The sequence below is a fragment of the Sorex araneus genome, chromosome 3 (genome assembly GCF_027595985.1).
Source record: "Sorex araneus isolate mSorAra2 chromosome 3, mSorAra2.pri, whole genome shotgun sequence".
In the NCBI taxonomy this organism is placed as follows: Eukaryota; Metazoa; Chordata; class Mammalia; order Eulipotyphla; family Soricidae; genus Sorex; species Sorex araneus.
This window is the reverse complement of record NC_073304.1, coordinates 195,889,024-195,909,161: the sequence shown is the minus strand read 5'-3', so window position 1 is coordinate 195,909,161 and position 20,138 is coordinate 195,889,024. Positions and strand designations below refer to the sequence as shown.

The following is a 20,138-nucleotide window of genomic DNA, read 5'->3' as shown; positions in this document are numbered from 1 at the left end:
TTACTGAGACTGTGCTCAACACCCCATTAACTCAGTACTCTGGGAAGCGGTATCCCCCAAAGGGCATACACTGACAAAGCCCATCACTGAGGGTCTGAGTGGGTGGAATGCCTACCTTGCATGCAGCCACCCCAGATTTTATCCCAGCAACCCACATGGTCCCCCAAACGCTGCAGGAGTGATTCCTGAGTGCAGAGCCAGGAGAAAGCCCTGAGCATAGAAATGAGCTGCCCGCTCCCAGGGGCAATCCCCATTCAAAGGGCTGGAGGCAGGCACCGCAGTGTCTCCACTAAATTCACTCGGGGTACATATTCATTCTTAGGCCAGAGGCTTAGAAGCCCCCAGGGAGAGGCTACAGAAATAACAGAGGTTACTATGCCCCTATCTTCTTGCACTTGCCATGCAGATGTTTGCAGCTGGCTGCAGAAGAACCAGATGAGACAAGGCAAGGCAACAAGCTAATCAGAGTCTCTGGCAAATGTGCTTCAGCAAGGTTGCCTTTGTGTAGTCTAATATGGGCACTGGATCATTTTGTCTGCTGGTTGGAGAGGGAAAACCAGTAGATTTGCCCTGGGAAATCACCATTCTAACTACCCGTGCTAGGTGGGGCTCTGCCTCCACCCAGAAAGCCAAAATTCTGAGGGAAACACTGAAATGTGCACTGGGAATTCCCAGATGTTGAAGTTCCCAAATGTCCTCCGTCCAGGCTATTCCTTGTGACACCTTTGGACAAGACCCATTCTCTCTATTTCACTTTCTTTTCTTTTCTCCATTGACAGCACCATTAGGAATAAGTAAGTACAGAATTAAGCAACCAGTGGGGTGTGGGGGAAGCATGTGGCTTTTCTGCTGGTTTGCTCAAGCTGACTTGTTTGTTTGTATTACCTATTTCTCTCTAAAATTTCTCTTTCTGGAAGTCAGCTCTTCATGATTGACTCACGGCTCACAATCCTGAACCGAAGTTAAAAATACTTGTGACAGGAACAGGAGAGACAGCCCAGAGGTTTCGGCCCTTGTCTTACATGTGGCCAACCCCTGTCTGATTGTCAGTATTGCATATGGCCCCCTGAGCAATGCCAAGAATGACCCCTGAGCACAGGGCAGGAGTAACCCCTGAATACTACTAGGTGTGGTCCCAAAAAATGAAAAACAGTGATAATAATAATCACTGTGATCTGTGGCCAGGCTTTGATGTGCAAAAAGGTAATTATGAAATTATATTCTTCTCCAAGAACCATCTCTTTTTTCTTTTCTTTTTTAAATTTTATTGAATCACTGTGAGATAGTTACAAGCTTTCGTGTTTGGGTTACAATCACACAATGATCAAACACCATCCCTCCACCAGTGCACATTCCCCACCACCAATATCTAGTTTTTGAAGGACTGTCCATATTGTTTTCCAGAAAGGCTGGACCAGTCATCATTCCCACCAGTGAAGGAGCGTCCCTTTTTCCCCACATGCACGCCAGCACTGTTTGCTTTTGTTCTTTTGAATGTGTGCCAGTCTCTGTGGTGTGAGATGATATTTCGTTGTTGTTTTGGTTTGCATCTCCATGATTAGTGATGTGGAGCATTTTTTCATGTGCCTTTTGGCCATTTGTATTTTTTTTAGAGGAAACTTCTGTTCATTTCTTCTCCCCATTTTTTGATGGGGTTGGAGGTTTTTTATTATACAATTCTACTAGTGTCTTATATATCCTGGATATTAATCCCTTATCAGATGGGTATTGGGTAAATATTCTTTCCCATTCTGTGGGCTCTTTCTGTATTTTGGTCACTGTTTCTTTTGAAGTGCAGAAGCTTCTTAGTTTGATGTAGTCCCATTTGTTTATGTTTGCTCCCACTTGCATGGTCAGTGTTATTTCATCCTTAAAGATGCTTTTAGCTTCAATGCCAAGAACCATCTTTGATTTGTGCTTTGGTGATTTCCTGGGGAAACCTGGACCATTTTTGCCCCTTAAAAAAACAGCTAAAGCCATCGCTGTGCAAGTTATCTAGCTCTGAAGATCCATGAGCAAACAAATGCTCTGCCTCCCTCCCTCCTCTATCCACTCCAGCCCCATATTTAAACTCTTTTGTCTTCATTTCTGATAGACTATTTCCTCCTTGGCCAGAACCAGCTTCCAGTTTCTCTCTTTAGTCTTCACTCTAGAAGCCAGAGAGATAGTACAGGTGGTAGGGCACTTGCCATGCACACAGACGACCCAGGTCTGATCCCTGGCACCCCAAATGGTCTCTCAAGCCCAGCCAGGAGTGATCCAAGAGTGCAGAACCAGAAGGAAGACGAGCACTGATGGTTGTGACCCCCCAACAAAATAATAATAATAATAATTATTTCATTTTAGCTTTATTGAAAGATAAGACCGCAGTGTCCTTCTTCACAGAGAGGAAATTTAATCACACCTGACTTCGGGGTGCTCTTTAAAGAGAACTCTGTACTTAAAGTTCACCAAGGTATTGGGTAAGCAGTTTCTCCCTGAGATGGTAAGACTCCAATAGGATGAGACACTAGAATGATGGGGACATAGAGGTGTAGTAATGTCTGGTGCACTGGGAAAGGGGGAAGAGTTGTGGATATACTTCTTGTTTGTCTGCTGTTTGTTGATGTGGCCGCTGCAATTCCACTTAATTAAACCTCATCTAAGCATCCTCTGGTGGTTCACACCATGATTAAGGTGTGGGAAATTAGATTTCCAAAGGGGGCACTGACAAATTACTCTTCTGAAAAGGGGGCAATGAGCCAACTCCATTGAGGAACCCCTGGTTACAATTATTCAAAAAGAATTAGCTCTGAGTGTGTCTAGCTGCTGACCTGAATCCATTTTCTTGGCGCTGATTTGGGTTGGTGGGGTGCGGAATAGTCATGTGTTCCCTCCTCTGTTAGGAAGGATCATGTCTTCTTGGGTTGCCAGAAAGTCTTCAGGTTAAAACAGTCTTTCTGGGCCAAATCCTCTGGCTCAGAAGTAGAGTGTCTGCCTTGCATGCATGAGGCCACGAGTTCAAACCACAGCACTGCCCCATACCACTGAATGAGATTCCTAGCACTTCTGGTACAGCCCCAGGCATGCCACAACCAAACGTATGACTCCAGAGGGCACCACCAACACAAACAAGGGAGAGGGAGAAAAATAGCAAAAGGAAGCATTAAAGAACAGCAAGCAGGGGTCAGGGAGATAGTACAGGGGGTAAATCTCTTGCCTTGCGTGCAACCGACCCCAATTTAATCCCCAGCACAATCTAATCCTCAGAGCTCGAAGGTAATAGCCCTTCAAGTCCTGAGCATTGCCAGGTGTCGCCCTGGAGGCCTTGAGCCCTGCCAAGGTGGCCTGGGGAATCCCCAGCACCACAGGGTCTGAGCAGAACCATTGATCTTATTAACTGAGAATCAGAACTGGAGAGATAGTCCAGTGGATAGGGCACTTGTCTTGCATGTGGCTGACTCAGATTCAATCCATGGCACTCCATACGGTCCACTGAGTTCCACCAGGAGTGAGATCTGAGCACAGAGCCAAGAGTAAGCCCTGAGCACTGCCCAGTGTGAGCCCAAATAAAACTAATTGACTTAAGTGTCACCAGGTGGGACGCTCAGGCCATCTGAGCACCATTTGGGAGATGTCCCCAAATAAATAAATAAATAAATAAATAAATAAATAAATAACAGTGGCAAGTTAAAAAAGAGTCTTAATAGAACAAAACCAATCTTTTCTTCTATAGGTAAAACTCTTTGCTTGGCAACATTATTCACGCACTTTCATTCTTGGGGCCACATCTGGTGGTTCTGGGATAGGAGGGGTCTATTCTGGCCTCTGTGCTCTGGACGGATCTGCATGTGGTCATGCAATGCCAGGGGGTGGCAGCCAAGTCTCCTGCATGCAAAGCATGTGCTCAGTCTGTGGATTTAACTCCTCTGCCCCACATGTCCAGTTTCTGAAGTCAGTTCCTTAAATAAGTAACTGCATCCTTCCCCAAAAGGTGTCTTGCCCTGTGCATGGATGGAGACCAACAGTTCTGTATGGGACCCTTGTTAGGACAGATGTGCTGGTGGTCACATTCATTGCCCCTCTCAAGGTGCTGCCTGGAAGACACACACAGCTCCAACCTCCCACACCATGCTCCTTGGTGAGCTTCTGCTGAGTTCCAGACTGGGAGAACAAATGTGAAGCCAGCATCACCTTACAGAGCTCCATCCAAGGAGAAGCAGATGCACAAAATGACTCTCACAGGCCAGGGAATCAAATCCATGGGCTCACCATGCAAAGCATGCTCACTAGTCCCTGAGATAAGTCCCGAGCCTCTGTACATTTTCTTTCTCCTCATGGCGAGAAAAAAATAGTCACATGACTCTGTGCTCAGCAGTGCCCCCTGGCTGTGCTCAGAGGATCATGTGGTACCTTGGTTGGCAAGCACCTGAACTCCCATACTGTTTCTCCATCCCAGACGCCAGCATTTTCAACTCTCCTTCTAGACGATTCTAGTGTGTAAACAGGGATAAAATGGTTTTGGATAATATGGATCACCAAACAGTCCCTAGCTCTCGAGTTTATGATAATAGTACCCGGGATGAGAAAAACCTCACGCACAACTTATTCTAAGGTTGCTTGGTGTGCATGTGTGTGAGCTTCCCCCAGTAAGAGTTGCTCTCCAGGAACGCAGCGAGGACAGAGACCTCTGATTTTGATCTCAGCAATGTTTGGCAACCATTGATATGATTTCTGTCCTTACAGATCTGTTGCTGAAATGGTTTCTTTCACTTAGCAGAAGACATTTGGCCTTGCTTTACGTCATTGATTTCGCAGGGTTTTTTTTTTTAATTACAAAGTAATATTTCATTGAATGGATGTGCCACAACTTGCTTGTATCTTCCTTAACTCTGGGGAATGTAGGCTGTTTCCAGTTTTTTGCAGAAACAATATAGCTATAAACATGAACACTGGTTTTGAGTGATTGTATGTCTTCACTTCTCTCAACTATGATTTCTGGGTCATATAATAGATATGTTACCCCTATAAGAACTTGCCAGTATGTTTATTTTAAAAGAGTTGTAGTATTTCTGCTACCCCACCAGAGGTTACTTTGCTTCCTATTCATCTTTGATACTGTCAGTACTTTTCATATTAGACATCCTAATAGATGTTATGTAGCATATCACTGTAGTTTTAACTTGCCTTTCACTAATGATACAGCGCAGTTTTTATTAAGCTTGTATATTTCTCTTGCCATCCACATTTTCTGCCATCTATGTCTCTCTAATGAAGCATCAGCTCAAGTCTTTGGCCCTTTTTTTATTTTGTGTTGTGTTTTGTCTTGTTTGGGGACCACACCTGGTAGGATCAGAGAATACTCCTAGCTCTATGCTGGGGTGGGGACGGAGATGTCAGGAGACCAGGTGGCAATCCTCAGGGAGGACCTGGACCTCCCACATACAAAGCCTGTGCTCCAGCTCTTGGAGCTGATTCCTCTGCTCCTTTTGCCCTTCTAAAATTGTGTGCTTAAAAACACAAGTCACTCACAAATAAACCCTGAAAGAGGTCAACAAATTACAGAAGATTCTCCTGGACACCTACGCAAGGTTGAGTCATCAGGGGCACCCCAGAGTGGGGTAGGTTAGTCCAGGGTTCACCCACCAGAGCACCAGGAGCCAAAAGCCCCCAAAGTTTCACAATTGCCACTATGAACTTGTCTGGACCCCACTGCTCAGATGAGCCTCAGCCAGAAATGAATCTGCTGAAAAAAATTCAGATATACAGGTTTTGTGACTAAAATATCCAGGCTTTCTCAGAGTCAGGATGGGCTACCTCCCTCCATCCCCCACCCCCAATATTCCTGTAGTCCCAGAAACCCTGACAGTCACACATGCATCCCAAAGCAGCATGCTGCCCAGTTAAAAATTTAACTCCAGCTGCCCCACCTCATTAAAATTTTTGGATTTCCTGAAGCTACATCTAAAACTCTAAAACACTTATAAACCAATAGTAGCACACCAGATTAGATGGAATATAACGTAGAAGGCAACCAATCTCGATTAACAAAATACAAACACAGAAGATTTAACCTTAAACAATATCTTAGTCATTTATTGGACAAGGATTTGATGGCTTCAAGTGAGGTACAACAATCTTCACTAACTTTCTTCTAAGGAAACCTTTTTTTGGGGGTCATTCTTTAAGCAAATTATTGATAATAAACAATACTAAATAAATTATTGAGGGCATGCTATAGGGGCAGGCTTCAGGGGTGGTTGGGAAAATTGGAGACAATGGCGGAAGGAAGGTATGATGGTGGTGGGATTGATGTTGGAATATTGAATGCCTATAACAAATCGGGCTGGAGCAATAGCACAGCTGTAGGGTGTTTGCCTTGCGTGCAGCCAACCTGGGTTTGATTTCTCTGTCGCTCTTGGAGAGCCCGGCAAGCTACCAAGAGTATCCTGCCCACACGGCAGAACCTGGCAAGCTACCCATGGCGTATTCGATATGTCAAAAACAGTAACAACAAGTCTCACAATGGAGATGTTACTGGTATCCACTTGAGCAAATCGATGAGCAACAGGATGACAGTGACGGTGATACAGTGATAACAAATCATCATAAACAACTTTGTAAACCACAGTGTTTATATAAATTATAAGGGGAAATTTTGAAAAAATTAATTAAGTAATTTTTAAAAGCACCTGCTGCTTGGAGCTGGAGAGATGGTACAGCTGGTAGGATCCTTGCCTTGCATGTGGCTGACCTAGGTTTGATCACTAGCACCCCATGTCCCCAGGGCACCTGAACCCTGCCAGGTGTGATCCCTTAACACAGAGCCAGGAGTAAGCCCCCAGCACCACTAAGGTTGGCCCTCAAATAAAAACAAACATACAAAACCCCCACATCACTGGCAGGAGTGATCTAACTTCTATATAGAGCAATACAAAATTTCAAGTATGCATTCACCCTTCACACAGCAATTACCTCCTAGAAACTTAAGGATATAGGTATCTTTGACCCTGTTTGAAATGCCATTTGTACAGGGTCACTCTCAGTAATATTTATAATAGTAGAAGAAAGAAAACAAACCAGATGCCTCAAAAGATTACTCAAAACATTGTGATACCTTCATGCAATAGCTTAAATTGAACCACAGGAAGGAAGGAAAGAAGGAAGAAGGGAGAGAGGAGGGAAGAGAGAGAGGAAGGAAGGGGGTGGAGAGATAACATGGGTTAGGCTTGCTACTCACATAAATCTCTCAGAAAAGAGCAACACAAGAGTAACATGCTGCAGAGATGCCTCCAGACCCCAAAGTCATCATCCAAGTTAAAAAAAATTTTAAATTAACCTCAGCTGCATAATTGCATTTAAAATTTTAGAATTTCTGGAGCGATATCTCATACTCTACACCACTGATGTACCAAGAGTAGCACATATATGTAAGCATTGTAAAAGTGTAAAGTAGATGGCAACCAATCTCAGGGAGAAAAAATATAGGTATAATTAGACAAGGCTTAATTTTTAACAACATGTTAGTAATCTCTTATACAAGGACTTAGTGGCTCCAGGGTGAAATACAACAATCTTCCTTTAAATAAACTTTTTTGGATCATTTTTAGTGGATTATTCATAACAAGCAATACAAAATAAATTATTTAAGTCCAGCTTTGGGGGCAGGCTTTGGGGGTTGGGGTGAGGGTAGGAAGGTGTAATGGTGGTGGAATAAGTGTTGGAATATTAAATGTAATAAATTATTGTGAACAACTTCATAAAAATAAAATAAAACTTTTTAAAAAGGCACTTGCCTTGCATGACTGACCCAGGTTCAGTTGCTGACAACACATGGTCCCCTGCACACCACTGTGAATGATCTCTGAGCACAGAGCCAGAAGTAAGCCCTGAGCATGGCCAGATATAGGCCCAAACCAAAATAGAATAAAGTCTTATATGCATTTTATTTTATTTTTCTGAGGAGTGTTGGGTCACACCCAGGGACACTCAGGAGGCTACTCATAGCTCTGTGCTCAGTAGTTATACCTCACAGTGCTTGGGGAACTATATACAGTGCTGTGGATTGAAGCAGGGCTGACCTCAAGCAAGCATCTTCTCTCCTGTATTCTATCTCCAGCTTCCCTTATATGCATTTTAAAAAAGAATTACAATATAATAAATTAAAACAAATCAAAGTTTAGAACAGAGTTTACAAGAAACAACCATTTCAAAAGATAAATTTAGAAAATTTTAAGCTAGAAACCAACATGTATGGGTCCGGAGATGGCTCAAAGGTAGAGCAGCAGCCTTGCGGGCATGAGACCTTGGAGTACCATCCCCAGCATCACCCCACATACCGAGGAGCCATCCCGGCAGTGGTCAGGCCTGATTGCATATCCAAGTTTGCGGGGAACACTGCATCAATGGAGGGAAGGAAAGGGAAGAAACGTATGGGCAGCTTTTCCATGTACGGGCCACCTCTGAAGGAGAAGGAAGACCCTGGCTATGTAACTTGTCTTGGGAGAGGGAAAGTGGCTCTGTAGGGAATTTTTTCAGTGCAAGCGCTGTAACTATTCCATAACTAAATGAATCTATGAGCAAGTATTCACAGGCTAAATAAACTTATTGAACAAGTGGCTTCTATCCAGTACCTCCCCTGCTGTGCAGAGGGACAGACTCAGGGGAGTCTCATCTGCCCCAGGCCCCAGTTCCTGGCACAATCCCGGAGAGGAATCCACCACCAGAGGAGCCCCAGGCGTTTTCCAAAAGGCAGATGGGATGAAAATTATTTTGATCAGCTGACAGTGTTTCCAGGAAAGGGCTTGCCTCTTCTCCTGAAGACAGCAGGCCATCTGGGGTCTTGTGGACACTGCCGCTTTGGGTGACTTCCTGTACCCAAGAAGCATTAAGGAGGATCCTTTGGTCCCTGGACTGGCATCATGCTGCTGGAGCATGTGTGTTCGTGCATCCTTGTCCCAGCTTGGCAGTTGGTGCTCTTCTGCATAAATGCCGACTCTCAGGATTGGATACTTAAAAGTTATGGTGCTTGCCTTTCACGCAGCTGACTTCACAAGGCCCGCCAGGAGGGATCCCTGAGCACAGGTGGGTGTGACCCTAAAACAAACAAACAAACAAACAGTAAAAATCAACTCTCCAAAAGTATTTTCAGTACTGGGTGAAGGATCCTGGGTGGGTAAAGGCAGACTCAGCTCTACTTTCCAATTGCGACAGGCCGAGCATTGCGCTGAGAATTCTGATTAAATTCCAGAGGAAAGGGCAGCTGATGGTCCAGGAATGTGTCTCAGGCCATGGGTTTCATCACCTGGGTTTGATAAGAGCATGAAAGGAAGGAGGAGGAGAGCAGAAAGCTCCAGAAGCTGGAAGTGCCTTGGGCAGGGAGGTAGTCTTGGGAATCTCTGGGGCTGCTCTGTAAACAATGCAGGGGTCAGGGAGGGGGGACAAATACCTTAAAAGAGCAAGAGGAAAAGAGAATTGGGCCAGGGCAGGAATCTTCAAACTGCAGCCTCTGTCCAGACAGGTATCAGTCATTAGAGATGATGACTTTCCAGCCCATTCTATAGATGCTGAAGCTGAGGCTCAGGAAACTGCCAGAAAATAATCTCACATAAGCCACACTAGTCACATAAAGAAATGGGCTCAGCGGGGCTGGAGAGATAGCACAGCGGGTAGGGCGTTTGCCTGCACGCGGCCAACCCGGGTACAAATCCCAGCATCCCATATGGTCCCCTGAGCACGGCGAGGGGTAATTCCTGAGTGCAGAGCCAGGAGTAACCCCTGTGCATCGCCAGGTGTGACCCAAAAAGCCAAAAAAAAAAAAAAAGAAATGGGCTCAGGTCTCTTCAAAGTTGGAAGCAATTACATTGACTTTTTTAAACATCCCCTTGAAGCCTTGTGATACTTTAAGATGTTGCATCTCAGCAGTGAGAGAGAGAGAATGGGGATTAAGGAACTTGATTTGCATCCCTCCCCACTCTGGTTCAAATCTACACATGATCCCCTGAGCACTGCCAGGAGTAACTTCTGAGTACAGAACCAGGAGAAAGAAAGTAGCCCCTAAGCAATGCTAGGTGTGACCTCCCTCCCCACGAACCAAAAATTCATACATACATACATACATACATAAATACATAATACATATATTCAGTTGCGTCCCATTATGCTTTTTGTCATCTGTAAATTATTTCTATTCCAAAGACAAATTCTTTTTTCCTTTCCTTTTCCTCTTGGGTCAGACCTGGGCCATCCTAGATGCCAGAAGCTTTCCACGGGGACATTTGGAGTCAAGACCAGAAACTGGACTGGGAGATGGCTCAAAGGGCTGGAGCACATGTCTTAGGCAGGCCCCTGGCACCCCATGGCTTCCAAACAGTGCCCTGGTGGTCCTCAGCACCACTGGAAAGCATACCCCCCTGGAAAAGAAGATCAACGTATTTGCACTTTGGGACCACCTCCCCCAGCCTGTGTCTTTTGGCTTTTCTGAATACAAACCCAGAAGGGAAATCACCTTACATTAGTAATGTAGACAGTGTGGATTAGACATCAGAAACCACCGGGTTTTGGGGTTTGGTTTTGTTTGTTTGTTTTTGGGCCACACCTGAAGGTGCATTGACTCCACTCCACTGTCTCACAACTAAGCTGTGCAGCCATGCCAAACTTCCGAACACTTCGGGAACACAGGTGTTTAGGCTGAGAACTCTGGGATATTCTCGGGCGTAGGAGCCTCCTCCTATGCCTACCCCATACTTCCAGAAGCCCCAACAGCCATACCAGCCCTACCTCACACCGCTGCCATGGAAACTCATGACTCAGGTAACGTCTCCATTGTGAGACTTGCTGTTACTGTTTTTGGCATATCGAATATGCCATGGGTAGCTTGCCAGGCTCTGCCGTTCGGGCAGGATACTCTCTGTAGCTTGCCGGGGTGAGAGGGACAAAGGATTCAAACCCGGGTCGGCTGTGTGCAAGGCAAATGCCCTACCCACTGTGCTATCGCTCCAGTCCATACAGGCAACTATTTGTGGTGCCAGGGATCAAATAAGGAATTTCTTCCCACACTCAAGCAATTCTCCAGACAACAACTTGGCTGTCCTAGAATTCAAATCAGCTCTGACACGACCTACCTGGAGACAGGGTCAGCTCCCACAGGTCCAAGCCTCGGTCCTATCAGACGGCCACCACCTCCAGATTCATTCGCAAGTCCAGGCTGTCACCTGAGCTTCTGATTGGCTCTAAATGAGAGACTCCCAGCCCTCCCCTGGCCCCCTGCTCTGCAAAGAATCCCCCACATGGCTTGTTTGCTGGAGTGATTCACAAACACTCTGAGAAGCATTTTATTGACCGGACTCCACTTTCTCATACCACGCTGTCCCAGCCAGCAGAGTGAGAGACACAGGGGTGAGAACACATGCTCAGGCTCCAGCCTTGCAGTTCCCCCAGGTCCCCTTGGGTTCACCGACTGGGAACTCTCAGCACCGTCTCCTCTGGAGCCCTCACGGCAGCATCAACCCATGGGGGCATGCATGACTGAGCGACTCATCACTGCTGGCAACTGACCCAACCCCAGCCCCCTCTTCCCCCCGTGCAGGGCTGGGAGGAGGGACTGAAAAGTGCAACCTCCAATCTCAGCTCTGTTCTCTGGTCACCAAGCCTCCATCCTTACTTAGGTGCAGTTCCAAAGTCACCACAATGACATTATAGACACCACCTTTGCCACTTCACCACTTAAGACATTCTAAGGGCTTTAGGAAGCTGTGGACAAAGACCAAATTATAGATGAGAAATACATATTTCTCACAAGTCACAATATCACAGCATAAAATTGTTTGGGAGGGGCTACACACCTGGTGGTTCTTGGAGATTACTCACTGCATGTTGGCAGAGCCCTAGGCAATCCTGACTCTCCTATATCTGAGGGATCCTGGGTCTCACAGCCCTTGATTTCTCCAAGCCCCGTGTCCTCAATAGTGAATGAAACTATGCCTTTCATTCTGGAGCAGAATTCAAGAGCATCATGATAAGTATCTACTTAGCTCATATCAATTGTCTGCTAAGTAGAGTTGGCCCTTGAACATGGGTCTGTGGCAGGCAAACACCTTCAGACAGAGGAGAGAGGGAGAGAGAGCGAACGAGAGAGAGAGAGAGAGAGAGAGCCCAGTGGGCTGAGCTGAGTGCAGGTTCTGTATGAAGGAGGTCTGGGTTGAGTGTCTGGTACTACTTGGTTCCCTGATCTCTGCCAGGACCCCAGCACTAAACTAGGCATAGCCTGAGCACTTCTGGGTAAGACCCGTCGAAAAAAAATTTAATTTTTATACAACTTTGACTCCCTCAAAATTCAATTAGTAATAGTCTGCTAATAACTGGAGGTCTTGTGTTCTGTGTATTGATGTTGTCATCTTCAACTGAGAAAACAAAAATTTACTAAGAACACCATAACAAAGAGATAAATGCCATTTTTTTCTTTTTGGGTCACAGCAATACACAGGGGTTACTCCTGGCTCATGCACTTAGGAATTCCTCCTGACAGTGCTCGGGGGACCATATGGGATGCTGGGAATCGAACCCAGGTCAGCTGCATGCAAGGCAAATGCCCTACCTGTTGTGCTATCTCTCCAGCACCAAAGGCCAATATTTTTGACCCATACGTTTGACATCACGTTTATAAGAGCACTCACCTGCCACCATGCCCTCTCATAGCCCATGTTGGTCACAGGCCAATTGCATAAGAAAGAACTGGATGTTGGAGAGCAGGAAGACATACTCTCAAGGGGGCTGATTTCCAGGAGAGACCAGTATTGCCTTGGCGAGTGGTGAAAGCCTTTGGGGGGCCAGAGAGCTTGGCGGGCTAAGAGGCTAAGCCTCCTGCAAGAGGCTTGGATCTGATCCCTGGCACTCCATGGCCCCCCAAGCCTGCAGGAGCAACCCCCAAGCACAGCAGATGTGTCCCTTCCACCCCCAAAATAAAAACAAAGCACAGAAAAGGAGTCTGCATTTGAGCAGAGCCCTCAGGAAGGGCAAGAGGCTGGACGCATAAGGTTGGAGAATAGCTTGAACGAGACTGGGACTGGAGCCGGAAGTCCTGGGCCCTTGCAGACAGGTGATAGGATGCAGCTGTGGCTGAGGAGGGCTTGGGGTGGGGGGATTCCTGGGACGGAGGCCAGAGGCAGGTCACAGCTGGCATCAAAGGGCCTGCAGGGTCAGTGTGAGGCTGCAGGAAGATTGGGCGGACCTGTAGTACCGTCAGTCTTGGCGGTGAGGGTCATGTCAGGATAGATGACTCACGACAACAACAGAAGGATGAGACATGGAACAGCCCATACTCAAACCCCACAGGCCCAGGGGCTCTGAGCTGAAGCTCTCTGCTCCCCCTGAGGGTCACCTACTCCAAGAAGGAGGCCCCTTTGCATTTGGGTGTCCTAATCACAAGCTGATGTCACCCCTTTGGCTCAAGAAGGAAGCTGGGAATCCAGGCTTCAGGGTCAGGTCATGCGCCCTCCGCCTCGTCCTCCTGGCCTGAGAACTTTCTTACCTCACAGAGGACTGCTTCTGTCCTGGGGGGGGGGGCAAAGATGACAGGACCTGAGGGGATGCAGAGCAAGCCCCGGGGCCCTGCCCAGGCTATACCCACAAAAGCACTCTAACAGGGTCAGATGCCAGTGGAAGCGGGGACAGCCTCACTCTGGAGGGAAAAAAGGGTGTGTGGCCCCCGAGCCTCCCTCTGCTCCCCTACCAGACGAGGCTTCAATGCTTCTCTGCCAGGGCGGATGTTCTGTTTAGGATTCCAAAGGGGCTTACACCCACCTTTGGGGACTGTGCTGGGCCTCAATCTTCCATCTTTTAACCTCTCTGAGCCTCATTTCCACTTGTCAGGAGTGCTCAGGGGTCACTCCTGGTGGTGCTCAGGGGACCATGTGCAGCGCTGGGATGGAACTGGGGTCTGCAGCATGCAAAGCGCATACCTTAACCCCTGTTCTACCTCTCTGGCCCATAGGGTGACTGTTCTTGCTGTCGCTGTTTTAAGATTTTTATTTTCCATTAAAGACAAATTGCAAACTTTGGGGAAATGAAAGAAAAAAAACCCATGCATAGCTTCCTTGCACTGCTCCCGCCTGGAGGCTCTGTCCCCAGCCTCTGTGCTCTACAGGGGCAAGTTTATCTGCCAATTTCTGACAAGCAAAGGCACCTTCCACTTGGTAATGACATTTTCTCAAGAAGCCTTCTACCATAGGCATTTTTCTTGCTGTTAAAGCACATTTATGATGCTCATCCCTTCAAGAGCCCTTTGACTTTGGAGGCTGTGTGATACCCAGGTGGGAAAACAGGCTGCTGACCTGGGCTGGCCCAGGGTTTGTCCAGCCTTGACGCTCAGCTGTGCAGTTTCAAACACATGAATCGCTCTAGGCCTCAGGTTGTTTTTTCTTTTTTTTTTTTCTTTTTGGGTCATACCTGGCAATGCTCAGGGGTTACTCCTGACTCTGCACTCAGAAAGTACTCCTAGGGGCTGGAGCAATAGCACAGCTGGTAGGGCGTTTGCCTTGCACGCGGCCGACCCGGGTTCAATTCCCAGCATCCCATATGGTCCCCTGAGCACCGCCAGGAGTGGTTCCTGAGTGCAGAGCCAGGAGTAACCCCTGTGCATCGCCAGGTGTGACCCAAAAAGAAAAAAAAAAAAAAGAAAGTACTCCTGGCAGTGTTTGGGGGACCATATGGGGTGCCAGGATCAAACCTGGGTCGAATGCCTGCAAGGCAAACGCCCTCCCCGCTGTACTATCGCTCTGGTCCCTAGGTTTCAGTTTTATTACAGTAAAATGAAGTCATCTTGCAGCATGGTTTTTAAAGATGAAGCTACCACAGGCAACGAAAGGAAGCAAAATCAGAATCCTAGGAATGTTGGGGCTGGAGTGATAGCACAGCGGGTAGGGTGTTTGCCAACCCGGGTTCGATTCCCAGCATCCCATATGGTCTCCTGAGCACCGCCAGGAGTAATTCCTGAGTGCATGAACCAGGAATAACCCCTGTGCACTGCCGGGTGTGACCCAAAAAGAAAAAAAAAATCCTAGGAATGAACGGCCACCACGGGGCCTAATACAACCAAGGGTACATGCAGTGAGTCCCCGGGGTAACCAAAAGTGGCCCCCTGCTGACTGTCTCAGTGGCAGAGGCGAGGCGGCTGGCTCAGGCTTTGATGCCGGGCTGTGCTGGGCTCCCATCTCCCATCCTTTAACCTTTCTGAGCCTTGCTTCCACTCTTCAGCAGGAATCCTGGCCCAGGGCTCCATACATGCCATCCAGTGAACACAGAAAGTGCCCAACACAGAAACCACAACAGGGGCTCAATGCCGCCTTCCGCCTCTGCACCCTCCCCTAGGATCCCCTGGTTTTCCAGTGATGAGACAGACTTGGAGACAGGCGTGGGAATATAGTTCCGGGGTGAGCCGCAGCCCCCATCCCAAACCTCCATCCCCACCTTCCTCACTGTGCACCACAGACACTCTTGCTGCTTCTGTGCCCCAGGATGGGCTGTTTCAGACCAGACCAGGGGGTGGAGGAAGGAACAGACTCACTGCTGGGGAAGTCCCTTGGATGACGGTCAGTCTCGGCCTTCTTCATGGCCAGGGAGCTCCAAGAACAAGGACACCAGAGCTGCCACCAGGTTTTTGTCCCTCTCCAGGGCCTCACTTTTCACAGCTACTAGATGACATTCAGGGACTAGGTTCCCCCTGACCCAGGCTCAGTATCAGCCCGAGACAGGTGGGCGTGGAGAGCAGAAACTCGGCCTGCATTTCAGCAGCCTGGGAACAGGAAACCCAGGTCCGGAAATGCCTACAGAGGCTGGGGGGGAGGGGCCGGGGGGAGCTGCAGCTCTCTGAGTGCAGGAAACTCTCAGTCCCTGAGTGAAGCCCATCCTGCCCTCTCACCAGGAGGCCCCGCAGCTCCTGCCATGGGATCCGGGGACTACTGCCTCCCCTCTGCCTAGGGAGAGGCCAGCTCGAGGCTGAGCTGGGAGAGAGGGAGACAGAGGGTGCTGGAGGGGCGAGACGGAGCAACCAGAGGGACCTTAATGAGCTCCACAGAGCAACACACTGAAATGGAGCGGCGCTGGTTGGTTGGTTGTGGGGGTCCTCACAAATAGTATCGGGGGGCCTGGTGGGTCACTCCCAGAGGCACTCAGTCGATGGGGCCCGGTGGCTCAGTGGGAGGGCATAAGGATGTAGTGCTGCTCACGCCCTGGGTGTTCGGGGGCTTTCAGAGCTACACCCCGTGGTCCTTAGGGGGCCATGTGGTGCCATGGATGGAACTAGGGTCCTGTGATTGCAAAGCATGTGGCCTGACTCCTGTGTGATCTCCCTGGCCCCAAGGACTCTGTTTTTTATTATTTATTTATTTATTTTTTTGACCTTCAATCGCTTTTTCTATGAGAACTAGGGATTCTCAGGCTGCTGGTGTCAGACTCCGAGGGGAAGAAGGGTCAGCATCACCGCGCAAAAGGTCATAAAGGGGCATAAGGTCTCCTTTGGTAAGTTTCAGATAGGGGCTGAGCCATGTAATATGCCCAAGCAGTTGTTGAAAATCATGTAGTGTCTTTAACGAAGTAAGCTTCAGCTGCGTTTTTTGCAAAAGTACACGGGACCCTTTTTCCGTGAATCCGACGGCCATGTTGGGCGCCAGGTGTGGAAGTCAATGTGGAGGTCTCATTCTGTTCAGCAGGGAGAACCCTCCGTGGAGCTGAGAAGGGGACGCAGCTGAATGAACAGACGCAGAGCCCGGAGGAGGGAGAAAAGACCTGCTTTTTAAATTCAATCCCAGTCTCACCTTCACCTGCTGTGTGACCCTGGGAAAACCACCTTACCTCTCTGGGCCTTTAAGTCTCTCTGCTGCAAAGTAGGGTTATTCAGAATAACACCTGCTTGTCTGAGGAAACAGGAAGGAAAGCAATTAGAGCTTTACTCTCTGGTGGTAAGTAAAGGCTCACTGTCTTATAAACAGGTAACTTATTTAAAAAAATCATTCCAGAGCACTGTCATCCTTCTGCCTGATTACCTGTCTGCCCTGTAAAACTCAGACTGTGGCATCTTCCAAAGCGCCAGTGCGCATCCTTCATTCTGGTCCTGAGGATGAAAATGGAGGCTGACTGACCTGCCCCTAATCATGGAGGAAGCTAAGACATAAGGGGGTCAAAATCAAGGAATGATGGTCGATCATTTAAAAAACCTCATCCACAGACTGGAGTGATAGTACAGCATGTAGGGCACTTGCCTTGCATGTGACTGACCAGATTAGATCCCCATATGGTCCCCTGAGCACTGCCAGGAGTGAGCCCTGAGCACAGAGCCAGAATTAAGCCTGAGCATCGCTGGGTATGACCCAAAAACCAAAAGTAAGAAAGAGAGAAAGAAAGAAAGAAAGAAAGAAAGAAAGAAAGAAAGAAAGAAAGAAAGAAAGAAAGAAAGAAAGAAAGAAAGAAAGAAAGAAAGAGAGAGAGAGAGAGAGAGAGAGAGAGAGAGAGAGAGAAAGAAAGAAAGAAAGAAAGAAAGAAAGAAAGAAAGAAAGAAAGAAAGAAAGAAAGAAAGAAAGAAAGAAAGAAAGAAAGACAAAGAGAAAGAAAGAAGAGAAAGAGAAAGAGAAAGAGAAAGAAAGAAGAGAAAGAAAGAAGAGGAAGAGAAAGAGAAAGAAAGAGAGCAAGGAACAAGCTCACCCACTAAGTTGTCTTCTGGGTGCACTGTGGATGTGAATGCGTTACAGACTCATGGAACTGCTACCACAGGGTCCAGAACCACCTCTCACACAGGGATGGTTGCATGCAAGGCAAGTGCCTTTCCTGGTCTACTATCTTTCCAGCCTCAGTGGGGTTTTTGGTTTTTGCTGGGGCACACCTGGTGGTACTCAGGGGCTATTCCCAGCTTTGTGGCCAGGAGCAGCATGCAAGCAAAGTGCCGTATGCCCCATGCTGTCTCTCCAGTCCAGGGAAACATTTGTAGTGTGTGTCCTTTCTGCTTCCCAATTGTCCCTCCTTGGGGGGCTGCAGCATATGGGGGTCAGGGTTCAATATCTGGCAACAGTTATCCTGAGGCAACTCCAGGAGTGACCCCAAGCACTGAGTCAGTCTTAAGAAAGTTCCCGAAGACTAACTCAAAACATTGCTCTCTTTTTCACAACACTCACACTGCCAGCTCAGTCGGGTGGGGTGGAAGGTCCCCAAAGGTGACCACTAACTCCCGTCCAGCAGGGTTTTTATTTTTTTGGTGCGGCACACCTGACGGTACTCAGGGGCTATTCCCAGCTGTGTGGTCAGGAGCGACACACAAGGAAAATCCCCCTTTCCTGGAATCTGGGCTCCCCTGGGACCAGGGTCTAAGTGGAATAAGGAGGCAAGTATTATTTCAGTCTTAGGTCAGAGGCAGGGAGGGAGGCAGTGCCAGGGGAAGAAGCAAAGAGCATCTTAAAGAAGAGGCAACGCCTTGGCCCAGTCTCGACGGAGAAAACAGCGTCCTCCTGGGAAACCAGTGGGACGAGAAGGGACTCGAAGACAGGAGAAGCGAGGGCAAATGGGCACAAAGGGACAGGTCAGGTACTGGGCGACCTGAGGGTGCCGAGTAAAACCTCATAGGCAGGGCTAGAGGGAGGGCTGCAGGGTGGGCACAGAAAAACCCACACAGCCACTGGGTATGGGCGCCTGCTTCTCATTACCATGGATAGGGACAGAGGCTGGCGGGCCAAGTCAGAGGCTCCGAGCCCTCACACTGCTCCGGCTTGAGCCACCTCCCCCATGACAGGGGAAGGTTCCAGTTAGCAGAGCCAGCCCTGCCCCCAAAACGTAGGAGGTGAGGTAGGGGCCGGCTGGCGCTATGAAGCAACCTGAGCCTGAACGAAGCTTTTCTAAATACCAGATCTTGGGGTCCCCCTATGGGACCCCACAGCCCTCCCCAGCAGATTCAGCCCCCGTGGGACCGGCAAACACTATGGGATCGAAGGTGGGGGTGACTGGACCAAACCAGGGGGGTGACCAACTCTCCTTCTCCCTATCACAGAAGCCACAAGCAAGGTGTGCGGAACAAAGCCAAGACACCGGCCTCCCGGGCCACCTCTCCCTCACAGCCTTGTTTTCAACTGATGTCATCTTCAGGAGCACTGTAGGCTGTTCTGTGAGTTACTCATTCTCCCTAGAAGACCTATAAATGACATATGCATACATATCATACATATGTATATATTTAGAGTTTATGTGTTATTTCACTTTTGTTTGCTTGTCTCCCTCCTGTCCATCTGTCTTATTACAGGACTGTCTCTGCCATGAACTCAGAAGGGCCAAAGGAAAATGATTTCCCCCTCCCAAGGCCTGGCTTCTCTCCCCATCAGAAAGCAGGCTGCAGAGGAGGCAGGGAGCACTATTGCCATTCTCGGAGTCAAGGTCTGGGACCCTCCTACTCGGTGCCAGGTGCTGTGCCGGGAGCCAGTGGGGTGAGGGTGGCGCATGGGACCAACACCCAGGAAGCACCCACTCACCTCTGTGTCCTTATCACCTGCCCAGCCCAACACACAGCAGGGGCCCGGCGAGCGTCCCCTTCCCTCCCAGCTCTAAAGACTCAGGCCGGGAGACAGTACAGGGGGAGGCGCCTGCCCTGCAAATGGGTGACCCAGGTTTCACCTCCGCCCCCAGCAATGCATATGGTCCCCCTGCCTGACTGTACCCGGCCTGTGTGCAGTCCAGGGTGCCCCAAACCCATCACCCTACTGTGTGGTCCCTGCCTCAGAGGCTGAGAGGCGGTTGTGGCCCGCCATGAGCAGCTCAGGACCAGATTCCTCCAACTGGCTCCAACCCCAATCTTTTCGCTTGTTTATTATTTTGTGTTGAAACTATGTGCCCTCCTGGGGTGGCCCTGTGGCCTCCCACAAAGTTGTTTTTAGCCTCTCGAGCACATTTCTCGAAGCTCTGGGCTTTTCTTTGAACTCCACCACCCGTCCCATTGTGGACGAGGCATGTCCCTCACATGACCCTGCCTGGTTTCTGCCTGCCGCTCACAAAGGTGGTTTGTTGGGCTCGCCTGCTTGCACGCTGTGCTCCCGGAAGGCAGCGACACGGGCAAACTAGCCAGGCTGATGCAGGAGGCGGAGAGGAAGTTTGGATTTCGGTATTTGATCATCTTCGCTTCAGGGGAAATC

At 48.6% G+C, this 20,138-nt stretch overlaps 1 protein-coding gene across 1 annotated transcript in view; it reads right to left on the bottom strand.

Moving 5' to 3' along the window:
- The window catches only part of LOC101548562 (centrin-2-like), a 31,835-nt gene extending 11,716 nt beyond the window's left edge, over positions 1-20,119 (bottom strand). Inside the window, exon 1 of the mRNA XM_055132219.1 lies at positions 19,967-20,119. Coding sequence (XP_054988194.1) covers positions 19,967-20,119 — 153 coding nt within the window. The remainder of the gene's footprint in view (positions 1-19,966) is intronic.
- Between the last annotated feature and the right edge of the window lie 19 nt (positions 20,120-20,138).